This window comes from Hemiscyllium ocellatum, chromosome 31 (assembly GCF_020745735.1).
Source record: "Hemiscyllium ocellatum isolate sHemOce1 chromosome 31, sHemOce1.pat.X.cur, whole genome shotgun sequence".
NCBI classification, from domain to species: Eukaryota; Metazoa; Chordata; class Chondrichthyes; order Orectolobiformes; family Hemiscylliidae; genus Hemiscyllium; species Hemiscyllium ocellatum.
In genome coordinates, this window is record NC_083431.1 from 12,606,402 (window position 1) to 12,623,603 (window position 17,202).

A 17,202-nucleotide genomic window follows, 5' to 3' on the forward strand; every position below is an offset into this window, starting at 1 on the left:
GCAGAGTTTTACTGTGAAAGCTACATTGTGTTAAAATGAGAAATGATTTCCTCAAATTCTAAGTACCTTGTCTCCCCTCTCTGAAGATTGACATGATGGATAAGCTCTCATGCTATGATTTCTTGAACAATGGATTCAGGAGCTTCTTGATCATAGTAGGGCCAGCTTCGAGTGGATATCAGGAAGTTCGGAGTGTGGGGAATGGTCCTTATAGACTTTTATGGCACAACAAGCAAGACAGACAATGCATCTCATCAATTATGATTACACACAAAGGCAACAGTTGCCTGAAGGTCTTGATGTGCTGGAAAACTACCTAACAAATACTTTTTAAAGACAGCTCATAAACAACTTTGATGCATTGCACACTGTGCCAAAATGCCCAAAAAATTCTTTCCTCTTGGCCCTAATTTCTCGAATCTGATATGGCCACAATTCCAGGGGAAAACAGATAATGTTGAAAAAATATTCCAAAGTTATCCCTGAAGACGTAGTAGCATACACATCAATAATTGCAAGGACCAATTACTAATAATGGTGACAACTTGGTTGCCAAACAATCAATGGATCAAATTTAAGCACTGCAGTCCTGTCACATCCACTCATGAACATTTAAACTAATAGAATGCAAAGTTAAAAAAACGCCATCTTCAAGAATGGGGGATCCCAGTATTTCAGTGCGAAGGGTAACTGTTATGAAGATACTGATTTTAATATTGCTTGGAGGACTTTGGTTTTGAAGGACTGTGGGGGGAAAAAGAACTTAAGTCCACAAATGTGAAATATCTCGATGGCATCTTTAAGAGAGATCATTGAATTTTTTTTAAAATTTGAGATATGCCTCTTGATTAAACTTAAAAATAGAAGCCATAAATATCAAGTTAGCCTGGAGCAGGGTTTTGGAGAAAAATAATATGGGGTTAATTTCTGGGCCTGCAGATTGGACAAAGCAAAAATGGTCCTTAGGAGAGTGATATATTCTTCTTGTTGGATGTGGTAGTTTGTATTACTGAGGATTATATCTGCAATAAATGCCATTGGTTGAGAGTCCTATCAGATCGAATGGATCAGTTGGAGAGACAGTTAGAGGAAATGAGGAATTTGCATGAGCTGGGGGTGTGATGGATGGCAGTTATAGGAAGGGAGAAATGTCGCAGACAGTCATATAGATGGGTTAACTGCAGGAAAGCCAAGAAAGATAGGCAGGTAGTGCAGGAGTCTTCTGTGGCTATCCCCATTTCAAACAATATGCTGTTTTGGAAAACGTAAGGGGGGGATAGATTTTCAGGGGGATGTAGCACAAACAGCCAAGCATTTGGTATGGAGACTGACTCTAATGCAATGAGGGGTACGTCAGGTTCCAAGATACCGATTGTGTTAGAGGACTCTCTTGTCTGAGGCACAGACAGACATTTTTGTGGCCAGCAGCGAAAAATCAGAATGGTGTGTTGCCTCCCTGGTGTCAGGATCAAGGAGGTCTCAGAGAAGGTGCAGAATGTTCTCAAGGTGGAGGGGGTCCAGCAGGTTATTGTACACATTGGAACCAATGGCAGGAAGAAAAAATGATGAGATTCTGAAGGGAGCCTAAAAGGGAAGCTAGATGAACTTTGGCCATGGTTAAGAACATGGGACTGGGATATCATATCTGTTACAGCAACATGGCTCAGGGGTGTACACAACTGGCAGCTTAATGTTCCAGGATACTAATGCTACAGGAAAGACAGAAAGGGAGGCAAGGGAGGAGGGGGAGTGACGTTTTTGATAAGGGATAGCATTACAGCTGTACTGAGGGAGAATATTCCCAGACATACATCCAGGGAAGTTATCTGGGTGCAACTGAGAAATAAGAAAGGGATGGTCACCTTATTGGAATTGTATTATGGACCCCTAATAGTCAGAGAGAAATTGACTAACAAATTTGGAAGGATATCTGTAAGGATAATAGGGTAGTTTTGGCAGGGGATTTTCACTTTCCAAACATAGACTGGGACTGCCATAGTGTTCACAATTTAGATGGAGAAGAATTTGTTTAGTGTGTACAACAAATATTTCTGATTCATTACATGAGTGAACCTACTAGAGAAGGTGCAAAATTTGACCTACTCTTGGGAAATAAGTTAGGGCAGGTGACTGAGGTGTCATTGGGGGAGCACTTTGGGGCCAGCAACCATAATTCTATTAGATTTAAAATAGTAATGGAAAAGGATAAGGATAGACCAGAACTAAAAGTTGAAGTTCTAAATTGGAGAAAGGTAAATTTTGACTGTATTAGGCAAGAACTTTCAAAAGCTGATTGGAGGCAGATGTTCGCAGGTAAAGGGACGGCTGGAAAATGGAAAGCCTTCAGAAATGAGATAACAGAAATCCAGAGAAAGTATATTACTGTTAGGGTGAAAGGAAAGGCTGGTAGGGAATGCTGGATGACTAAAGAAATTGAGGGCTTGGTTAAGAAAAAGAAGGACGCATATGTCAGATATAGATAGGAAAGATCGAGTGAATCCTTAGAAGAGTATAAAGGCAGTAGGAGTATACTTAAGAGGGAAATCAGGACAGCAAAAAGGGGACATAAGATAACTTTATTTACCAAAGCTAAGGAGAATCCAAAGGGTTTTTATAAATAAATTAAGGACACAAAGGTAACTAAGGAGAGAATAGGGCCCCTCCAAAGATCAGCAAGGCAACTTTTGTATAGAACCGCAGAAAATGGGGGAGATACAAAATGAGTGTTTACTGTGGAGAAGGACATGGAAGATATAGAATGCACGGAAATTGATGGTGATGCAACGATAAAAGATTAAATGCGAATGTCTCTCTGCACATCTACATTGTCTTGGGGAACCACAGTCAGGAAATCATTTGTATAATGGCTCCTCAAGATGAGGGCATTGGCATTTGCATTATCTCTGAGGATGATCACACCCTGCCATTGTATCTGGGGTAACATGTGAAAGTGAGTAACTGGGGGTTGTCTTGATGGGTTTTCTTTGTGCAGGACCTCACTTTGACCCAACTTCGCCTGCCTGTGAACAGAATCAAAAGGGGTCACCTTGCTTGTAGAAGCTTTAATAAACTTTAACTGTTTGCGGAAGTTGGCATGTGCGAATTGCATCTAGTGTGTGAAACTTTGGGAAAAGAACATAACAGTGACATATTGAACAATGTCCATATAATAGAGGTGGTGCTGCAGGATGCCTTGAAGTGCATACAAGTGGATAAATCTCCAGGACCTGATCAGGTGTACCCGAGAACTCTGTGGGAAAGGTAGGGAAGCGACTGCTGGGCCCCTTGGTGAGATACTTGTATCATTGATAATCACAGGTGAGGTGCCAGAAGACAGCAGGTTGCCTAATGAGGTGCCATGATTAAAGAAAGGTGGTAAGAGCAAGCCAGAGAACTATAGACCAGTGAGCCTGACATCAGTGGTGGGCAAGTTGTTGGAGGGAATCCCGAAGGACAGGATGTACATGTATTTGGAAAGACAAGGACTGACATGGGGTAGTCAACATGGCTTTGCGCGTGGGAAATGTCTCACAAACTTGATTGAGTTTTTTAAAGAAGTAACAAAGAGGATTGAGGAGGGCAAAGCAGTAGATGTGATCTATATGGACTTTAGTAAGGCATCTGGGTGGGTATATAAATAGGAAGGGTTTGGAGGGATATGAGCCGAGTGCTGGCAAGTGGGACTAGATTAGGTTGGGATAGCTGGTAGTCATTAATGAGTTGCAGGTCCCCATCAAATCTCTAATCTACAGTGCAGAAACAGTTATCTACGTCAAAGGGTCTGCTTCCATGCTGTACATCTCTATGATCTCAAATTAGAGATTTGATGGGGACCCTGCAGAATCACTGAAAGAACAGCCTTTGAGCTAATTGTCTGGGAAATTGAAGATTCTGCTGGATAATTTCCCTACACCTAGACCCCTCCGAAAGTATCCATTTAAGATGGAAATTTAAAACACTTTTGCTCCAGTTAGGTAAAGAGCGGTATTCAGGAAATGTTAAGACAATTGAAAACTTAGTCTAACTCCTGGATAACTATTAAACTGTGCCCCTACTTGCCACAAACACCCACAACTGCACCTACTCCAGGCCCTGCATATTCCCATGCAGGTCATGACCCCTTACATGTTCCAGACCAGCCACACACTTACCCCATCATATATACAGAATTTGTTTTTGTTCATTCAAGGGATTTGGACATCACTGGCTCAGCCCAGAGAACAATCAATCAACAGTCAACCACATTGCTGTAGTCTGGAGTCACATATGGACTAGACCAAGTGAGGACAGATTTCTTTCCCTAAAGGACATTAGTAAACCAGATGGATTTTTCCAACAATTAGCATTGGATGCATGATCATTCAAGCTTAATTCCAGATTTTTTAAACTGAATTCAAATTCAACAATCTGCCACGGTGGGATTTGAACCAGGGTCCCCAGAACATTACCTGAGTGTCTGGATCAACAGTCTAACGATAATATCCCAAGGTCATACCGTCTTCACTGCCTCCTTCTGCAACTACTAGTTCACCACCTGCCTGTACACAGGCTCAAGTCAGCATTACAAAAGAATATCCTCCACTTCCTTGACAGATGCAGCTCCAAGAACATGACAGCTGACAACAGCCAAGACAAAGCAATTTCAACATTAAATCCCTTCACTACCGACACAGTGACAGCAATGTGTATTATCTACAAGATGCATTGCAACAACTCACCAAAGGTCCCTCAGTCATCATCTTCCAAACCCACAACACGGGGCACTGTGGCAAAGTGGTTAGCACTGCTGCCTCACAGCGCCAGAGACCTGGATTCAATTCCCACCTCAGGCAAACTCCACACATTCCCCCCATGTCTGCGTGGGTTTCCTCCGGGTGCTCCCGTTTCCTCCCACAGTCCAAAGATGTGCGGGTCAGGTGAATTGGCCATGCCAAATTGCCCGTAGTGTTAGGTGAAGGGAGTAAATGCAGGAGTATGGGTGGGTTGTGGTTCTGCGGGTCGGTGTGGACTTGTTGAGCCGAAGGGCCTGTTTCCACACTATAAGTAATCTAAAAACATCTATAAGAACAAGGAGACCAGACACATTGAAACACAGCCATGTATAATTTCCCCAAGTTACACACTATCCCAACTTGGAATTACACATCATTCTTTTTGTGTTGTCAAGTCAAAATCCTGGAAATTCCTTCCTCATAGAACTGCACCTGCACCCTCTTATCCACTCCACATATAGGTAGAGTCAAATGTGAAAATAAGATGCCTATCATTCTACATCTAAAGCAAAATATAATTGAAAGAGCAGGACAATTAGAGTCTTAGGACGTACAGCATTGAAACAGACCCTTGGGTCCAACCCATCCATGCTGACCAAATATCCCAACCCAATCTAGTCCCACCTGCCAGCACCCAGCCCATATCCCTCCAAACCCTTCCTATTCATCTTCCCATCCAAATGCCTTTTAAAATGTTGTAATTGTACCAGCCTCCACCACTTCCTCTGACAGCTTATTTTATACACATACCACTGTGTGAAATAGTTGCCCCTTAGGTCTCTTTTATATCTTTCCCCTCTAGTTCTGGACTCCCCAACCCCAGGGAAGAGAGACTGCGTCTATTTATCCTATCCATGCTCCTCATAATTTTGTAAACCTCTATAAAGGTCACCCCTCAGCCTCTGACACTCCAGGGAAAACAGCCCCAACCTATTCAGCCTCTCCCTACAACTCAAATCCTCCAAAACCTGGCAACATCCTTGTAAATCTTTTCTGAACCCTTTCGGGTTTCACAACATCTTTCCGATAGGAAGGAGACCAGAATTGCATGCAATATTCCAACAGCGGCCTAACCAATGTCCTGTGCAGCAGCAACATGACCTCCCAACTCCTGTACTCAGTACTCTGACAATAAAGGAAAGCATACCAAACACCACCTTCACTATCCTACCTACCTGCGACTCCACTTTCTGGGAGCTATGAACCTGCACTCCAAGGTCTCTTTGTTCAGCAACCCGCCCCAGGGCCTTATCATTAAGTGAATAAGTCCTGCTAAGATTTGCTTTCCCAAAATGCAGCACCTCGCATTTATCTGAATTAAACTCCATCTGCCACTTCTCACCCCACTGGCCCATCTGATCAAGATCCTGGTGTAATCTGAGGTAACCTTCTTCGCTATCCACTATACCTCCAATTTTGGTGTCATCTGCAAACTTACTAACTATACATCTTATGCTTGCATTTGAAATCAGTTAAATAAATGACGAAAAGTAGTGGACGCAGCGACAGTCCTTGTGGCACTCCACTAGTCACAGGCCTCCAGTTTGGAAAACAATCCTCGACCACCACCCTCGTTCTTCTATCTTTGAGACAGTTCTGTGCCCAAATGGCTAGTTCTCCCTGTATTCCATGAGATCTAACCTCGCTAGCCAGTAATCCCATTGGGAACCTTGTCGAAGTCCTTACTGAAGTCCATATAGATCACATCCACCACTTTGCCCTCATCAATCTTCTTTATCACTTCTTAAAAAAACTCAATCAAGTTTGTGAGGCATGATTTCCCACACACAAAACCATGTTGACTATCCCTGATCAGTCCTTGCCTTGCCATGTACATCCTGTCCCTCAGGATTCCTTCCAACCACCAACGCCAGGCTCACTGGTCTATAGTTCCCTGGTTTGTCCTGAGCACCTTTCTTAAACAGTGGCACCACGTCAGCCAACCTCCAGTCTTCCAACATCTCACCTGTGACTATCGATGATACAAATATCTCAGCAAGAGGTCCAGCAATCACTTCTCTAGCTTCCCACGGAGCCCTTGGGTACACCTGATCAGGTCCTCGGAATTTATCCACCTTTATGCGTTTTAAAACATCCAGCACTTCCTCCTCTGTAATCTGGACATTTTTCAAGATGTCACCATCTATTTCCCTGCATTCTATATCTTTCATGCCCTTTTCCACAGTAAACACGAATGCAAAATACTTATTTAGTATCTCCCCTATTTTCTGCAGCTTTATACAAAAGCTGCCTTGCTGATTTTTGAGGGGTCCTATTCTCTCCTTAGTTACCTTTTAGTCCTTAATGTATTTATAAAAACCCTTTGGCTTCTCCTTAACTCTATTTGCCAAAGCTCTCTCATGTCCCCTCTTGCCCTCCTCATTTCCTTCTTAAGTATACTCTTACTGCCTTTATACTCTAAGGATTCACTCGATCTCTCCTGTCTATATCTGACATATGCTTCCTTCTTTTTCTTAACCTGACCCTCAATTACTTTAGTCATCCAGCATTCCCTATACCTAACAGCCTTCCGTTTCACCCTAACAGCAATATACTTTCTCTGGATTTTTATTATCTTATTTCTGAAGGCTTTCCATTTTCCAGCCGTCCCTGTACCTGCTAACATCTGCCTCCAATCAGCTTTTGAAAGTTCTTGCCTAATACAGTCAAAATTTGCCTTTCTCCAATTTAGAACTACAACTTTTAGATCTGGTCTATCCTTTTCCATCACTATTTTAATAGAATTATGGTCATTGGCCCCAAAGTGCTCCCCCACTGACACCTCAGTCACCTGCCGTGCCTTATTTCCCAAGAGTAGGTCAAATCTTGCCCCTTCTTAACAGGTACATCCGCATACTGAATCAGAAAATTTTCTTGTACACACTTAAGAAATTCCTCTCCATCTAAATCCTTAACACTATGGCAGTCCCAGTCTATGTTTGGAAAGTTAAAATCCCCTATCATAACCACCCTATTATTCTTACAGATAGCAGATGTCCCCTTACAAGTTTGTTTCTCAATTTCTCTCAGACTGTTAGGGGGTTTATAATACAATCCCAATAAGGTGATCATCCCTTTCTTCTTTCTCAGTTCCACTCAAATTACCTTCTGGGAATATCCTCTCTCAGTACAGCTGTAATGCTATCCCTTATCAAAGCCACCACTCCCCCTCCTCTCTTGCCGCCCCTTCCATCCTTCCTGTAGCATTTGTAACCTGGAACATTAAGCTGCCAGTTCTGCCGATCCCTAAGCCATGTTTCTGTAACTGCTATGATATCCCAGTCCCATGTTCCTAACCATGCCCTGAGTTCAGCTGCCTTCCCTGTTGGCCTGAAATGAATGCAGTTTAATTTATTAGGAATGGATGGTGCTCAGTTAAAACAATTAAATGGAGACTTGATTTTTTTTTACAAAAGATATCCATGTGAGATTCAAACAATCAGCTCAAATTGCATTTATTGCTCATCCCCAATTACCATGGAGGCCTGCGTGAAGCTCTGCAGTCCTTGGGATTGGGACCCCAACAGCACTATGAATGTTCTAGAATTCTGACCAAGTGACAATTAAGAAACTGTGATATAGGTTCAAGTCAGGACAGTATGTGGCTTGTGGGGATCTTGCAGGTGGTGTTTTTCACATGCATTTGCTGCCCTTTTCCATCTTGGTTGTAGGAAATCAGGGTTTGCAATGTGCTGTGGGAGCAGCTCTCCTATGATGCGCATGCTCTGAAATTATTTCAACAACGTTTCAATGTTATTGCCAGATTTATTTTGAACTATACACATTTTACATCCAGAAAGACTCTCAACCCTTCCAAATTCCAAATGCAATAATGATGTAGAATAGGTACAAGAGCAACACATTTATAATATAAACTTTCCGAAGGTTACAGAACATGCCCATAATCCTCACCTTATATCCCAGAAGGTTTCTATTGGCGCATCTGGATTCCATAACTCTATGTTTTCTGGTTGGTGAAGAACCAACAAGGCCTGAAAATAGGAACAGAAAGAACATTTATAACAAATTCATGCATGCCCTGTTACTGGCCAGAACTTGCAACCAAATTTTTGGATCTCTCAGTGGTCTATGCACTGATGTTTCCAATTACAGAACAATTTGATCATCAACATTTTAGATTCAAGACTTAGGTTATCAGTAAGGTTAACCTCGAGTAAACAATCCTGAGCATGTTTTAGTCATTCTGATAAATGGTCCTTTTTTAAAAGTGAAAGGCTGCTGTGAAAAGGTACCTATAAAACACAAAGGAAGGCAAATGGAATTGCACAGTGGATTTATTGGCATCTGTGAAGACTAACATTTTTGATGCTCACCAGAACTTTTAAAACAAAAGAAGCCAGCACTAAGTGAAAAGACACGCAAAAAGGAACAAATGCAAAACATATATGTCTTTGGAAAGAGAACTGCAACAATACATGTTGTCCTTACCTCCATGGCTTCCTGTGCTATCTCAGGCATACTCATCTGTGGAACCAGTTGAACCAAACCAGTTATTAACTCAGCAGTGCTGCTCTGAATTTCATGTCCAAGTTTCCCTGGATTCTGCACAACAACGGACAACATTTTGGAAAGCAGAAAGTGGAAAAAGAAAGTCCAGTTTAAAACATTTCCCACTTTTTCTTAAGAATCATTCATGGGATGTGGGCTGGCCAGCATTTATTGCCCTTCCCTAGCTGCCCAGAGGACAGTTTCAGCTGTATTGCAGAGTCACACACAGGTCAGATCAGGGAAAATGGCAATTTTCCTTTCCTGTAAACCAGGTAGCTTTTCACAACAATGGTCACCATTAGGTTAACTTTTTATTCCAGTTTTTCTTTGAATTGAATTCAAATTTCACCACCTGCCAAAATAGGATTCAAATCCATATTTCCAGAACACTGGCCTGAGGTTTTGAATTGCACAATGCATGACATTACCACTGCACTACACACGGTGTCCTCTTGCCCTTTTGAAAATAAAATTTAATTCTTAAAATATGACTAAGACCATGACCTTTTTTTCTGAACAGGACATTTGGTATAAAATGTTTAACTTTATAATTAAAAAACTTGCTCATAATGTTGTCTTCAGCTTTGGCACAAAGTTTCTAAGGGTTTAAGTTGCAAGTTGTGCATTGTTATCAAGCAAACATTGCAATATTAATTCTTTTAGCTCACAGAACAGACTTAGTTCATATTTAATATAAATTGCTGCTATTCGATTTTAGACATCTTTCAGCTAGTGTCACCTAACACGTTGATAGGTTGCTGTGTCACGTCACCTGAAATTCCAATCAATTTCTATTCATATTCTAAACTAAATAACCATTACCAACATGACTAAAAATCTGTTCAGCTGTGCTTCCCTCGATAATCTCAAGTTTCATTTCATACATACCAGACTGAAATCCATCACTATCATGACTGGCAGCAAAACTGTTCCTCTCATCATGCTCGGATTCATTTAACAATGTGCATGTTCGATTTCTCAGCTGACTCAGTGTGTAATTCGTCTCCACATTGCTCTAACCTCGTATTAGCTGATACTACTAATATCTAGAAAATTAGTAATCTCCAACCATAACATCCTCAATAACTGATCTGCCTGGAGTACAGAATTCCAACAATTAACCACGTTCAGAGTGAAGAAACCCCTCAACTGAGTTTTCTGAGACTCTATCCCCTGGTTCTAGACTCACCAAGCAAAGGAAATATTCTTCCGACATCTACCCTTACAAGTTCTATGTCAGGTTTGCATGCTTCAAATTAGGTCACTGTTCATTCTTAATGCTGGAAAACGTAGGCACATTCTCCAGAATCTTTCCCCATAGGAAGATCCCATTACCCCAACAATGCGTCCAGTGTGGCCTTATTTGCAATCCATCTATGGAAAGTATATCCTTTCTTAGGTAAATTGAGCAATAAAGGTGTGACCTTACCAAGCCTTGAGCAATTGCTGCAAGACATTAATATTCCTTTACATAAATCCTCTTCCAAGGAGGCCCAAGGATTTCTTTTGCAGTCAGTTATACAATACTAAGGAGTTAATGTGCCATTTTGTTTTTCCTTAAAGCACAATCAAATACAGGGGCAGCACAGTAGCTCAGTGTTCAACTCAGCACTGCCTCAGAGCGCCAGGGACCTGGGTTCGATTCCACCCTCAGGGACTGACTGTGTGGAGTTAACACGTTCTCCTTGTGTCTACGTGGGTTTCCTCCAGGCACTTCAGTTTTCTCCTGTGGTTCAAACATGTGCAGATTATGTAGATGGGCCCTGCTAAATTGCCCTGTGTTGTTCAGGGATGTGCAGTCTAGGTGGGTTAGGCATGGGAAGGGCAGAGCTATGGGGCAGGGGATTGGGTCTGGGTGGTACACTCTTCAGAGGACCAAATGACCTGCTTCCATTCCATAGAATCTCAATGATTCGAAGAGATATTAATGAAAACAGATTTTGAGGGAACATCTTACAGGAGGAGTGAGGGAGAGATCGAGAGAGAATCCCAGAGCCCTGAGCCCAGATAGTTGAAAGAACAGTTGCCAATGGGGGTGCAATGACGATTGGGCAAAACCAAAGTGACCAGACTGGGAGAGCATGGATATCTCTGAGAGGCTGGAGATGATTGTGGAGGTATGGGCAGGCAAGACTGAAGAGTGATAAAAATAAGAATCTTCAAATTGAGGATCCTTACGCAGGAGGAGAACAAATATATGCCATGGGCTGGAGGGAGGACATAATTGTGGCAACATGCACCAAGTTGAGTATTGTGTTCAGTTCTGGTCACCTTGCTAGAAGAACGCTATTAAACTGGAAAGAGTGCAGAAGAAATTTACAAGGATGCTGCCAGATTTAGGGGTCTGAGTTATAGGTTGGACAAGCTAAGAAACTGAGTGGAGGATCTTGCAGAAGTGTAAAAGATCGTGAGGTTGGCTAGGGTGAATGCACTCAGTCTTTTTCCGAGGGTTGGGGAATCAAGGACGAGAGGGCATCAGTTTCAGGCTAGAGGGAAAATAAAAGGGAACCTGAGAGGCAACTTTTTGACAGAGTGGTACACATATGGAATGAGCTGACAGCTGAAGTGATTGAGGCAGGTACATTAACAATATTTAAAAGGCATTTGGACAAATACATGGATAGGAAAGGTTTGGAGGATATGGGTCAAGTGCAAGGAAATGGGATTAGTGTGAATGGACATTTGGGTCAGCATGGAGCAGTTTGGGCCCAAGGGCATGTCTCCATGCTTTTGGACTCTGACTCTTATGAATTTGAAGTAATACAGGCCTGAATATGGCCTTAAAAATAGACATTTTGTCCAAGGTTTTCATCATGCCTTCAAAACAATTCACAGGAAACATCAAAAAGGAAAAACAATACTAATACTGTACAAAACAGACAGTGCTGATTGGTTGGCAAGTGGACCAATTGGTCAAGGTGATATCATGAAGAGTGTACCAATTAATGATGACTGACAGTTAACTACGGAGTTTTCTTCAAGTTTCAGGCATGACAACTTTAATTGATCAAGGCATTACCCTAAGAAATGCAACAGAGAATGGCTCTCATTAACTTTGTTCAGTTGAAACGGGTGCAGTGTATGGACATCTTCTGCCTATACAATATCATCCCATCTGACATAACAGCCATTTTCAGCTTCCCCAGTCTGATTGTGCTGCAGAGTTTAGTGCTTCAAATCACAAATTCTTTACAATTAATATCAGCAAGTTTCACATTCAGGCTGAACAGACTCAGTGACTAGTGATGCTAAGGATTTCTAACAGCAATATTCCTTATTCCAGTTGTACAACGGAATGAAATTGGATCTGAATCTCAAAAGAGTCTTGCATATCATTAGCTCAACTACACAGTTGTAAGATTACATTTTTGCTAATTCAATGCATCTGCATACACCTGACAGCAGCATTGATTGGTCTACAGAGAAATCATGACTTTGATGCCTTAATTCAAGAGCCCTTGGCCTAATGTTTTTCAATTCTGATAATCCTCAGTTGGGGAGTTGATTCAAGTCTCCCTGAGTCTTCACGCTCCCTCAACACCAAGTCAGGTTTGCACTGATGCATAGAATTGTCAAATATCTTCATATAGAAGACAATAGCAATTCAACTGGTACTAAAAATCATTTGTTGTCTTGTTGACGTCAAAACTTTCATGTTTTTTATTATTAGAATTCTATTCATTACACATGAAATAATGTTTGGAACCTAGCAATTCAAAACAGTGCTCAACTGGATAGTCATAGTAAGGCTTAAGAATTGGGAGTAACAGAAGTGACACATTAGCATCCATGAGAAAACAAATTTACCATCATCCTAGGAATAAAAAACACAATGCATAATAACTTTCACATTTTTTAAATCTTCCATTTCTGATGAATTAATCACAAATAAATAGCACATGAATACTCCATCCAAGTTTTGAATCTTGCGTCCCACTCCAATACTTACATGTAACATAAGCTTTGGGTCTCCATGAATTAATTTCACAATGGCCAACAATAAAAATTTATAACTTCGGGTTTCTGAGTCTGTTGGTTTTTCTTTAAATTTAAGGCTGGTCATTTTTTCCTTGAATGTAAGGCTCTGAAATAAATTATTTTCAAAAAGGGCAATCATGAAAATCAGTAATCTATTTCTCACAATTCACCTGATAATACAAATTAAAATACTGCTCTGACTTTAAATGCACTAATATCTGACTCATATGTTAACAAGATTAGCCTGTAAATACATACACATATTATAACCAGTCCACAGATCTGAAAAGCAATTAGAAAGCAATGAACATGTGAAACATTAGTAAATGCATGGCAGAAAAGGTGCTGTTTAAAACTTAATCTGATCTTTTTCCAACAGTTAAGATCTTATTTGAGAAGGTGGATGCATGCTACATAGTCAGACCTAGATGGATTATGTAGTGTTTACTAATGTAACTAAGCACAGAAAAGGCAGTGGTCTAATTGCTTTTCTGTGATAGTTACTATGAATCATACTTACAGCAACAGAAGCCCACTGCCATGCAAAACAGTGACTGGTTGGCATCTGATCATGTGAGCGACAGCAGCCAATAAGCACAGAAAATAAAGCAGAAGACAAAGCACCACCAATCAATGTCAGAGTAGCCATGTTAAACAGCTGCTACCTATCCGAACAGGTGATACTAAATATACATTAACAAATGAGTAATGGAATGAAAGGCTTTGCAACATGTTTTACAACTAATATACTTCCCCCACCCCCTCCCAATAAGCTGCCAGTAGTTTTGGTCAATAGGCTCCAATTCACCAACAGTCAACATACTCAGCTTTTGATTCTTGGGAAAAGCTTTGCAACCACAATACTCATCTAATTGCTATGTATGGACAGGAATAAAGTAATATTAGGGTCCAAGTTAATCATGTTCAATAAAACAGCAAACTAAAGGTTCAGAAGGCAAAGCTACACAAATTTAGTTCTGGATTCCCAACCTGCAATACTCCATTACATCCACTTAAGAAAATAAATCACCTTTTCTCTATATAATGTACAAGCATGATCCCCTTAGCACTTCAATCATTAGAAATCTAAAATACCAGTGATAGACAAGTACAAAGATTTACCTGGTCTGTCCAGTTGTGTAGTGTCAATTCAACACCAATGTGCAAAACAGACTACAGTATAAAACAAACACATACACAGCAAGTATCCAATGTGAAAAACAGTAAACATCAAACATCTGTGCTATTGCTCCTGTAGAATAAGGTCAAAAGTTGATTGTCCAACTGTTTCTTTGGCAATTACTTTTCCTAACCTTCCAGCTAAGGAATTAAGCCAAGTATCAGAACAATAGATACTAGTGAAAAGATAAATAAATGAACCATAAGGTAAAAATGAACCGTTAATGTTCTAAATGTATGGCTTCCATTATGTTCCCATTGGTCCAGAAAGCAGCACTGGTCTGATCTAAATATTTTGCTCCTCAGTTGAGACGTCAAAATCTCTAAGGCACATATCTTCATCCGTCACCCTCCCTCATCTGGCGAAGATTAACAGTCACAAGTAGCAACAGAAATGTATCCATATACTGTACAGCTGACTGCAAGGACATGTCATGACTTTTTACTATTTGCTTGCTCAACAGCTAGGTTTGCAAATGTTGTTGAGGATCTGGGATGATGGCACCTGACATCTCAGGTGGGAAGGACATAGGCTACAAAGAAAGCAAAATCTTGGAATCAAGACCACGTAATACTATTTGAAAAGGTAATCGTACTTAATGATGATAATATGAACATTCTCCTCTCAGGGAGGCGACTAAAAAAAATGAACCTACAGTACATAATGAAACCGAAGACTTGCCCATATTCTAGTAAAACATCTTGGGCTTCCAGTTTGTGTTTAAGGTTATGCTATGAAACATTTCCTCGTGTGCACATGGTGGCAAAATGCATAATTCTTAATTCCTAATACATACAGCTATATAGCAAAATCCCTCTCATTTCACCTCAACAAAGTTTCTTCTTTTGTCTACTTAACACGTTTAATCTTTTGTTCTAAGCTGATTTCAAGTTTCCATACTAAAAGGAACCAACTGTGCCAGTACATGGCAAGTATTTGTATTTGTCTATCCACTACTGAAAAGTACCCTGCAAAAGCTCAACTAAAAACATTCCTACTTGTTCTCTCAAAAGAACTACTCCTTTCCAAACAGAGCTGGATTGAAAATATTGACAAATTTCTCCATTCCACTACAGTAAAAATGTGATTCTTTACCAAATCAAAAACTCTACCTTTACTACACTGAAAGGAATTGCTCAATGTTTACTCTCCAGACTAAGAATAGAAATCCAACGATGACTTGTATCCCACTGAATTGGTTAAGTATTTAGACTGATATATTCTAACTGTTGCAAAATCACAGATTTATTTTTATTTAGGGATGCATGGTTCAAAAAAAAATTGTGCTACAAACTGTATCTCCCAGACAAACAGTTATGGAAAAACTGCAGGAATGGCATGATGGAAACATTCAAATAATAAGAAACTGCTAAAGGGGCATACCGACGTCATACGCAAGGGAGCGTGTGCGGTGCAGCTCTGCATCACCCGATTCAAAGTTTCCGCTAACATGCCTCTAAGTTCTCCTGAGTAACAGTACACAGCATCGATCTTAGGCCACCAATCCACTGCAGACTGAAGGTGTAAACGAACGGAGGCAGATTTTGAAGGATGTAGGTGAAGAGCAAGGAAACAAGAGAACAAAATGAGACAGTTTATCACAGTACAATTGAATGACTACCTCTCATTTATTTTGACTGAAATCTTCATAATTTAACCTGTTAATACAGAAGGGCAGACAAGAGTTTTTGCACCTGTACAACCTTGAAAACTACATAGTTTCCCTGCAGGTCTTTGATACATGTACAAGACGATTTCACCTCTTTCCCCCCTCACCCACCCACCCCATCTTCATGTCCTTCACAGAACTCTGTGTTAACTGTGCTGTGAACTTGCTCCCACATAGAACTGTGTGCACATTATTACAGAAATTTACAAAATCAGTATTAGTTCAGGCCTCGTTCAAGTTTAGTTCCTAGTGGTGAAAGACCAGTTCCCCAACTAACTTTGTACATGCAGCACCTAACAATGCTGTTAATAATGATATCATGTCCAAAGAACATAAACCTCAGGCCTCTGCTTTTTCAACTGATCCTAGAAGTTGAATGGAAGTCATTGAGTCCCAATTTGCTTCCAAAATTTATGAGGACTGTAGCATCTTCACAAAAGCAGCTACAATTTTAAGTTCCTTTTTCTTAAGTGGGTTGCCATGATTAAACACCATTGATGTGCACCAATCATTCCCTCAGCAGTTTCTAACTGACCAAGATGGTACAACTGCTTTTTTATATTTCGAGTTTCCTGTCAAATGACACTGGTTTGCGAAGTAATACTAGTTTAGACTAGGCCTTGCATGTTCAAATGCATCTCTAACAGTACTGCAAGGCTAATGACTAATCTTCTCTTAGACAGAAGTAGATTTTGTGGGGGGAGATGGAGGAGGAGGAAACCAGTACAGGAAATGTGAATTGACTATTTGTTTATTCAGCGACAGGAAGTAATCAAGCTGTATTCAAGCAGCGCTGATAGATGAAAAGTGCTTCCAGGCTTAAATTATCCTAATTCAGAAACCACAGGAGAACCAGAAAGGCAGCACAGCAAATCAAATAAGCCACAACTGTAAAACTGCCATGACTTCAAGAAATCTTCAGTCTTTTGTTAACTTCAGACACCACTGAAAATACAACATTGTTACTTTTAAACATCATAGTTCATGACTATCTCAGCCACTGGCTATTTATTTGTCACGTGTTTCAGGCAAAAGCATAATATTACTGACTGTGGAGTCAAAAATATTTCACGACAAAACACTACAGGCTTGCA

At 40.6% G+C, this 17,202-nt stretch overlaps 1 protein-coding gene across 6 annotated transcripts in view; it reads right to left on the reverse strand.

Annotated features, from left to right (window-relative positions):
• The window catches only part of nf1a (neurofibromin 1a), a 323,930-nt gene that overhangs the window by 221,166 nt on the left and 85,562 nt on the right, over positions 1-17,202 (reverse strand). For all 6 annotated transcript variants that reach the window (XM_060848387.1, XM_060848386.1, XM_060848383.1 and 3 more), the window contains exons 12-15: positions 15,823-15,954; positions 13,231-13,365; positions 9,222-9,335; positions 8,685-8,764 (exon numbers count right to left, since the gene is read on the reverse strand). In XM_060848387.1, the coding sequence (XP_060704370.1) occupies positions 8,685-8,764; positions 9,222-9,335; positions 13,231-13,365; positions 15,823-15,954 (461 nt within the window). The remainder of the gene's footprint in view (positions 1-8,684; positions 8,765-9,221; positions 9,336-13,230; positions 13,366-15,822; positions 15,955-17,202) is intronic.